The 9,922-nt window shown below is 33.8% G+C and overlaps 1 protein-coding gene across 1 annotated transcript; it reads left to right on the plus strand.

Moving 5' to 3' along the window:
- Positions 1-3,163: 3,163 nt before the first annotated feature.
- Positions 3,164-9,028, plus strand: LOC133180666 (putative amine oxidase [copper-containing]). The gene is made up of 4 exons (XM_061315135.1): positions 3,164-3,184; positions 5,983-6,088; positions 6,573-8,503; positions 8,732-9,028. The coding sequence occupies exons 1-4, from the start codon at positions 3,164-3,166 to the stop codon at positions 9,026-9,028; spliced, it is 2,355 nt and encodes a 784-aa protein (XP_061171119.1).
- The last annotated feature ends 894 nt before the right edge of the window (positions 9,029-9,922 follow it).

Here is a 9,922-nt window from a genome sequence, read left to right on the forward strand (position 1 = left end):
GGGTCCGTTTTTAACCCCGTGTTCACATATTTGTTTGTTTGTAGTACTTTCGAGATCGATCACTGCCTTTTTTAATCTTACTATAAAAGGACCTAATTATTAATCATGATAATCAAAAAGCCTCTTGTAGGACTGGATCTTCAAAGATTACCTTGATGTTTTTAATAAGAAACTCAAGCATCTCTTTAATATAGATCTCGGAGTACTTGTGTCTAGAATCAAAATGTTTCTTAAACAAAAAATGTTTGCAGAAGACCAACAACAAGGAGTGCTAATTTACATGATCAATTTTTTATTGAAGACACTTGTCTATGATATCAAAAAGCCCAGTCTTTCATTTATTGTGAGGAATGGTTGTATAAAGTTTTGAAATGTCCAAAATTATGCTATTGGTTTTGGTAGAAATTTGTGATTTTAAATTTTCTAAGAGTTCCTTCGACTTTAAGGTACTGTTTACGGTAGCTCAGTCGGTAGAGCGCTCGCTCCGTGATCGGGAGGTCGTGAGTTCGATTCTCGGTCGCGACTGACCTAAGTCGATAAAAAATGGGTAGCTACTGTTCCTTCGCTCGGTACTTTGAAGTGAAAGTAGCGGGTCCTTCGGATGAGACCTTAAAAACCGAGGCCTCGTGTCACGGCAGACGTTGGCACGATAAAGATCCCTCTTTGCTCAATGGCCCTGAGTGCCGAGTGAGGGTCAAAATTTGAAGCCCTTCAATGTATATGGTGATGTCTCTCTATGAGTGAAGAATTCTCGAATGGGACGTAAAGCAACATACAATCAATCGTCTTTAAGGTATTTATATTTATCTAAAACAACCTCTCAAATAAGTTTTTGTACAATACACCTGAAGTTTCTACTTCAACGCTATTAATATTTTCTAGTGTCAGATTCCAGTATTTTTTTTTATTTCAAATTCTTGATCACATATGATTTTTAAAGGAACTTTAATTTTTTTAAGTGTCTACTGACAGTAGCTCTTATCAGGCAATACAAATATTCCTTTGAAAAAGAAAAAAAAATATGTACATTAAACTATACATAATGTTAAAGTTAAGTTATTTGGACGAGAACAAAACGTTAAATTTGTAGCGAGGCTTTCAGTACTTGATTTATTTGATATTTAAATAAAAAAAAGAATATGAATACGCTGGGTTTACTTCATCTATTCATTTAATCTCCCTGTAAGATTATTTCTTTACAGAATGATGACTGTTCTGCACTAGTTCATATATAAGATTTCGGGGGAAAAAAATTTCGCATCAGTCACAGTTCAATACTTCAAAGATTTTTTTCAACCTTTTCACCATACCTAATGTTTGCTTTGTTTACGTTAGACTATATAAAGCAGAAAATATACAATCATTTCACATCTAGAAAGCAGAATGTATCTTATGAAGGTATGCTTTTTTGTTTTTCCTTTGTGTGTGTGTGTGTCTGTTAGGAAGGGGAGGGGATCTCTTGGTGGCTGAAGAAAATATATCATGACTTTTTTCTGAAAAATAATATTTATTATATTTAAGAGTCAGAATCAGCAAGGAGCAAATATTTCATCGAAAATCTTTTTTTTTTTCAAAAACACAATTAAATATGACATTTTGATGAACTGATATTCAAGGAGATCCATTTGCTTGGACAGACTTTAAAAATTCTAATAAAATCAATAACTTTATCCATGTGTTTCCTGTAGCTAATAAGACATGATATTCTGATTAGCTGATTTATTTAAAAAAATGCATTTTTATATATTTCCAAATATAACAACAAAAAACCCCAAAATTTCTGCAGTGAATTTGTTGCTATGACAAAGGGAAAAAAATAATATCACTATGTATTAAGTTTTTGAAAATTGCATATGTTTAACACTAAATACGAAAACTCTACAAGTACCACCGGAAAATTGAATGCTTTGTCAAACATATGTCATATCTGTAAAATAAAATTGATGGACAACTTAAGAAAGAAAAAGTTATGAAAGGTCAAAATGGAATTCAAACTTGCATTTATATGATCAAAACATGTGGCATCTATGGTAAAGGGGGAAAAAATTGATGAACTTCATCTCCCCCCCCCCCCCCGGGGGACATGAAGGGTGCGCCCAAAACTATCAAAATTGATGCAATCCTAAAAAATTTCCTTTACTCCTGGACATCAAACAGTCCATGATTATAATATGCATTTAGTCCTTTACAAAAAATTGTGAATTTTAATTTTTGGAGCTCTTTTTATTTCTAAAACATATAGTGAAAATGCATACATTTTTCTTAAAAGCCCCTCCTCTTCCCCTAATCAAACAAATAAGGTACATGAATATGTTGAAAAAGGATGCTTCTTCCAAAATTCTGAAGTTCATTGCCACAGGGTCAGGGATTATGACTTGGGAGGGGGGTGTATTGATTATATAGTGAAATGCATTAATTCTTTGAAAATTTTATACTCTGCTCCTGGGTATTTTGCCGATAAACTAATTGTATCGTTAGTCTCTTTCAAAATTGAGAACATCAGGGCCCCTGGATCAGGGGTGTTATGGCGTGGCTCTATTGATTACATGGTGAAAATGCATAAATTCTTTGAAAATTCTCTTCTATGATTTTGGGTATTAAGCAAACAAACTGAGCGCATGGTTATGACAAGCATAGATGCTTCTTTTAAAAGATTGAAATTCATGATCGCTGGATCTGGGGCTCCTGTTTAAGTGCAAGCTCTGTTGGTCACATAGCGAAAATGCATTCACTATACATTAAAGCTTCGTAATCGGGAGGACAGGGTTCGAATTTTTTTTTCTCCGCGCCGCGTCAAACATAAGACGTAAATATAGCTAGTGACTGTTCCTTCGCCAAGCGCCTGGCACTAAAAGTGAAATTCACGGGTCTTTCAGATGAGACCTTATAAACAGAGGTCCCGCTTCACGTTAGGCATTGAGAAGACAAAAAAAAACCCTCACTGCTCATTGGCCCTGAGTGCCTAGTATAGTCTTAAATTGAAGCCCTTCACCAGCATATGGTGACGTCTCTATATGAGTGAAAGATTCTCAAATGGGACCTAAAAAATATACAATCAAACAATTATCATACATTATATACTCTTCAAAAGAGCCCAATGTGTGAAGGAATGAGTATGGTTTACTATATGTTCTCAAGCGCTATTGAATGTTTAGTCTGCATGATGACAGTGACAGACGAGAAAGTATAATTTCTGGACCGTAAATGGATCTACTTTAGACTATCTTTTTTATCACTGATTATCCTATGTTCTTGCATTGCTTTTTGGCAACATGTCTTAAACTCCGAGATTATTTTCTGTCATTTCATACATTAGTGAATCCTTTACAGTGTAGTATTTTACTCAGGTGACCAGTAAGGCCCTTGGGCATTTTGTTGAATTATACTTTGGTTTCGATATTTTTTACGTGACATAAACACTGATTAATACTAGTAGTCAAAATTTTCTGATGCCTGCTTCTATTTCCAATTTTTTTTCTTCTATTTTTATAAAAAAGATTAAAACATATAGGATGTATGAAATTGAAATAAATAATTTAACTAACATAGAAATCTCCTAACCTAAATTTTCTCAACTATTCTTAAATCATTTGAGGATTTTTTTCATAATCTTACATGATTCGTCTATTTTTTTCCCCTTGATTATACAAAAATAGTCATGTAAAGGTACAAAAAGATTAAAAAAAAATAAAGCAAATGTCTTTATCGTTAATAAGAGAGAGAGAAAAATAATTTTTTTATTTATTCTTGCTCAAATCTGTTCTAAGATTCGAAGCTTTCAAAAGTTAACAGGGTTGTATTTTTTGTTTTGAAATCGTTTTTATTTATGTGTTGTAAAACTCAAGTCCGTAATTTTTAATTTTAGTTGCTTCAGATAATTCCAAAATGTCAGCTAATTTCATTATTCTGTAGTAATTTAAAAAATTAGAATAATGAGAACTTGGAAACGCCGCCGTTCCACCAAAAATATAGCCCCTGCCAGATTTCCAAACCATTTCTATTCAAGTTGTACAATTATGAGAAGGAAAGAAAAATATTTTCTTTTAAATCCCCTATATCTAAATTTAGAAGATGCATGCATTAAAGCAAAGATACACTGAGTATTTCATTTAGTCAGAAACCATGAAGTGACTTTTTTTGCCAAGCATCCAGAACTAGAAGTGAAAGTCAAGGGTATTTCGGATGTAACCTTACAGATAGACTGGGGTCCACTGTCACAATAGGCATTGGCATGATAAAGAACCCTTACACTTCTAGGCTTTGAGTGCCAAGAAAGTCTAAATTGAAAGCCCGTAACCGGTATATGGGAGCGTCTCATATGAGTAATTCATTCGAACAATGGCTTAAAACAACAATCGATAAAATAATTCTTTGAAAATAGAATCTGTCCGTGTAAAGGGTCTTTATGTATTTTATCTCGAGATTATCCTGCTTAAAATTATTTATCGCTTAAATTTTTGAATAATATTAACACCATAATAGAAAATTATGCAAAAAACTTGTACTTTTTGACAAACCATGAGTTAAGAAGATGAAAAAGGTGAAGATGTAGAAAAATCTACAAACAATGGAAATCTACAAACAAGACTTAAAAATCAAATGCCCGGAACTTCTAGAGTTGGAATCAGGTGTATACGAGGAGAAAGCATCGCCTGTCGACCGATCATACTCTATGTATTGACAAGGTAGACGGAATATTTTTTAGTCAAATTTTGTTTGAAAATAAAACCCCAAGAATTGCTATGAAAAACTTCAGCCAAAATACAACCCAGTGATATTTTCTAACAAGGTCACTATAATGATATAGAATTTACGAATTGCCGACTTTAAACAAGGTTATTGAAATCCCTATTACATCACCTTATCTGTCAGTGGTCTGTTTTCTATTTTACTGGGATATATCGAGTCGACATACGAACGGAAGTGAATATTTATAATTGATAAAACGTCGTCTCAGTAAGTGTTTTCTTCTTCTCAGGTAAAAGTTTATGAATATAAGTATTCTGCGTCATAAGAATATAAAAGTAGATTGGTTTATAAAAGAGCACAATGATTGTGTGTTAGAAGAATCATTCATAGCTGTTTGGAATCTTCATTGAATTTCTGCACTTTTTTGGATATTTTTCATTAGCAAATACAATTCCTGATATCAATATGTTTCTTCTCCGTTTCCTTTGATCACATCTATTAATATCATGTTGGAATAATCATGATAATGGCAATTTATATAGCATTACATACAATATCCTTTTCGTTTTCATATTTTAAAAAAAATCACAAATGTTTTACATAAAGAAGCATTAGTTAAACATATTTTTCTATGTACGACTGTAAAGTCCGCCTTTTTCCTATTTCTTTTGAAAATAACAGTAAAATTATTTAGACTTACATAAAAAAAAATTCAAAATAAAATGCTAAAAGCATTTTTTTTTCATATATCACCAAGAAACTTCTGTATTTATAAACAGGGGCTCGAGCTCTGGTGTTTATGTTTACGTTCAACTTGGTAAATTTTATTTGCTAACGCTTTACATCACAGAACACAGAACAGTGATATGTTGCATTTGCTTTCTTACGCTAATATACCAACTTTGCTTGATTATACTTCAGATATTTTTTTGTTTAACATATACCTTCCACTTCTGAAAAGTTGAAGGATTGTATGACCATCATAACGCCTTAAATTTGCAATTATGATAAATTTCAGGTAAAAAAAGTTTTAAACACATTTTAATGATGAATAAGTCTTAAACGCCCTTGAAATGTGTAAACCATGAAATTCTGCCAGCAATATTATATGCGTAGGATTCAACTTACTTTTCAAAAACATTACTGAAACATCTTTAAAAGATGGTTTAACCTTTATTGTAAAAGTTCAAGTTTACCCTATGTAACATATAAGTTTATCGTATGTCATACGTTTAATAATGTACTCATATCATGTGATACGAACCTCAGGCAAATAAAGATTTTTTTTTGTAGATATTACTGCCAGTTGTGGGTTTGTTCCTTGCCAAGTGGGCGGAAGGTTCCAAAAACCAGGAAGCAGTTAGAATATATAATAACATCTACTTACACCAACGAGGAGGTAAGAATATGTTATACTTACAATCGTCTCTCGATTTAACATATTTTGCAAAATTGGGGGAATATAAAATTAATTTGCATAAGAATTCTGTATATTTTACACAATTGGATCATAATACATGTACCGAATGACTCTTATTTTAATTGACGCATGTACCACACCAGTATAAATAAAGATCATTAATTGGAAAAATAATTTAAAAAATCATGAAACTGAAAAAAGGAGAAAAGAAATCTTTAAAAATAATAACAAGTGGACTCTTTGCTTGAAAAAAATAATTTCTGATTTTATCTACCCTCTATAGTTTGAAATTATTGACTTGCTTTTCTATGCATTTGAAAGTTAAAGGATTTTAAATGGAAAACTCATTCAATCCCATTAAGATTAGTGTTAAACATAAAAAGCAATTCTTGCTTCATAGTTGTCAATATCTGCGAAACTAATGGCTCCGCTGTCCTAATTCCTCACTATTGTTTTCTTGCAGTCCCCCAGATTGAAGAAAGCGACGTTAATAAGTGCCCAAAATGTCGTGGACTGTCATACTGTTCCATAGATCTCCGTGAACCTAAGAACCCAACACCCTTTCATGATCTGACAAGTCGAGAGATTAAATCAATTTTCAATTTCATGTTTGCTCAGAGACGTTTAAATCTTACCATGCAAAGTGAGGCAACTTTGTCTTCAAACTACATTTTCTCTATGGAATTAATACTTTCTAAAAAGAAGCATATAAAGTATAGGCATCATAAAAAATTAGCAAGGAAAGCACTGGTCACGGTATTTTTTGGTGGTAAAACGAATCCAATTGTTGCAGAGTATTGTGTAAAGCTTAGTCCTCGACCTAGATTTTGTGGAAGACCTAGATTTATCCCTTTTCATTTTAGACCTTTCACAAATCCAGAATTCTCGCTAGCTATTGAAATTCTTAAAGAAGAGGCAGAGAGATTAGTAGGTGATATTTTGTTAGAGAGTTTTGAGGCAACTCTACTGAACTGTGGGGACAGATGTTTAGATATTGAAACGGCAGTCCCCTATGCTGCAGTGGCGTCGGGTGTTCGTGGTGAAAATTTTCGAGGCATCTGGTTTCCTTTTTTTCAAAGTCGACGCCCAAGCCTTCTGAATCCTGTTGACTTTGTTGTTCTTGTCTTGATAAATGGGACGGCTACACCACAGACTGCAGATGTCTGGTACAATGGCCAACTGTTTGATTCACTTCAGGCATTCAAGGATGCATGGCAGACTGGAACGGTAAATAAACTCCATGTGTGTTTCCCTTTGAACCCACATCCTATAAAGGTCTTTCCCCCGCATCCACAAAGACCTCCAGTTCAAGTTGAACCAGACGGAAAGCGCTACTCAATCAAAGGCCAGTCAGTTCACTACATGAACTGGGACTTTCAGTTTGGAGTATCACCTACTCATGGTCCTCAACTTTACAAAATAAAATACAAAAACGATTTGATTGTTTATGAATTAGGTCTGTCAGAGATAACGGTATTTTATTCTTCTGCTGAACCTATAGGTAGATTTGCCAATTTCTTTGACACTGTGGTTTTGATTGGAACCGACATTCAAACATTAGTTCCTGGTGTCGATTGTCCAACTCATGCTACCTTTGCAGATTCAACATTTATGTCGGAATCTTCAGATGTACCAATAATAAGAAGGAACTCTGTATGTGTGTACGAACACAATACAGGTATACCTCTCAGACGACATTATGTAGCGGATGACTATCCATCTGGCTACTATGAAGGTGCACCTAATACCGCACTTGTTCTACGAATGATTTTTACTCTTGTAAATTACGACTATATCTTTGACTTTATTTTCTATCACAATGGTGCAATGGAAACAAAAGTACTGACGTCAGGGATAGCTTTGCCGTCATACGTTCAAAACACCTGTAAATATGGTTTCCAGATGAACAGGCAATCTACCGGTCTTCTTCATCAACACATGTTTAATTTTAAGGTTGATGTCGATATTGGAGGGACGAAAAACAGCTACACTACATACGATATACGAGAAGAAAGCGTTCCAAACCAATTTTCAAAGTCTCCTGAAACATGGTACCAAACAAGAATAGTTAAAGTCAATTATACTACAGAGAGAGAAGCTGCATTTAGGTATAATTTTAGCGAACCCAAATATCACGTGTTCTACAATGAAAAGAATAGGGATAAGTTTGGTAATCCTAGGGCGTACCGGCTTCTTCTAAGAGGAGTAGCCAAAAGTATGTTCAAGGAAGGAGAAGGAAACGAGCCAGGCGCTTCATGGATGCGATATCAATTGGCCGTTACTAAAAGAAAAGAAAAGGAACGATACAGCAGCTCTAAATATGCCACCTATGATGGGGAAGACAGTGTTGTCAATTTTGAAAATTTTATAGGCGATGAATCAATCGTACAAGAGGTAAACCACATTTTAATACTCTTTTATTGACTAATTGACTTTAATTAGCTTGTTAACATTCAAAGATTTCATCGAAAGAGCTCAATCAGAGAGAAAGAGAAAGAAGGAGAGAGAGAATGAAATGTAGGTAGATACATCTATTAATTCCTAATGTATTTGAAGCATCTTTGCTTATTTGATGTGTACTGTGAAATAATTTGACTGTTCGATGTACTGTTTTGTTTTTAGGACCTGGTTGCTTGGGTAACTCTAGGGGTCCATCACATACCACACACAGATGAGGTACCAAACCAACAAACCGTCGGTGGTGACGTAAGCTTCTTCCTTTTGCCTTTCAACTATTTTATAAAAGATCCAAGCTTGGGAATTCGGGACGGTGTAGAAATTTTCTACGATGATCCAAAGGGTCCCCTAAAGATAAAGTCTAATATGGAGGAGGTTGACTGTGTACCAATGCGCAAATACACCGTTGAAGACCTAGCAGCTGATCCTGAAGAGTTTTTACCTCGACCTATAGATGATTAATTTTTTTTTTCCAGACACTCTCTAAAAAATGCTGAGTGATTTCTAACCTTCTACCTTCAAAATATAGATTTCAAAGAAACGCTTTAGTTTTTATCCTTGAAAGGCATTGTAGGTAACAGAATTTTGTTTTCACAATACATTGTACAGTAAAACTTGTCTAATCCGGATGTTGTATAATCCGTAATCTTGTCTAATACGATGTAAATTTTAAGTCCTTTTTCAGTAAATTCCTTTGTTTAAAATATAATCCGGAATGTTGTCTAATCCGGCAAACATTTTCGGAACCGGTGGTGTCCGGATTAAACAAGTTTTACTGTATAATCATTACTTAAGACATATTTATGAGGTCATACATCGTTTTATCCTTATCAATGAGTTGAAGGTATATCTAATAAGACAATATTTGGACAAGCGCAGGTTATATTAGAATGAAAAAAGGACAATGCAGATCAAATAAACGCACTGAAAAGGCTTTGATGAAACAAACAAGAAAACATAACATTTAAATATAAGAAATGTAGGAATTTTTAATGTAATTTAATATTTACAGTTTAACAATATTTCAATTTAAAAATGCACAATGAACCCACTCTGAATGATTTATCTCAAGAAATGTTTAGCCATAATGCCAATCTTAAATTTCACAAATTAATTGACACAATTTGAAAAAAAATAACCTTCACATAAAGTTGTTGAAAAATGGGCGATCCAGAAGCATGTAATTCTTCATCTTTTTGCCTTTTAATTGGGGGGATATCGTTTTTACCTTGAGACACTCCACTCTCAATTTCAACATGTTCTTTGATGTAGGTCTGCGACCAGGATTTTTGTTTCTGAGAATAATTGTTTGACCTGTGTCCTCCATTAATTACAACACAAGAATACCTGAAGAGC

The sequence above is a fragment of the Saccostrea echinata genome, unplaced genomic scaffold, assembly GCF_033153115.1.
Source record: "Saccostrea echinata isolate AGI-Se365-2 ecotype Australia unplaced genomic scaffold, CSIRO_AGI_Sech_v1 ptg000007l, whole genome shotgun sequence".
NCBI lineage: Eukaryota > Metazoa > Mollusca > Bivalvia > Ostreida > Ostreidae > Saccostrea > Saccostrea echinata.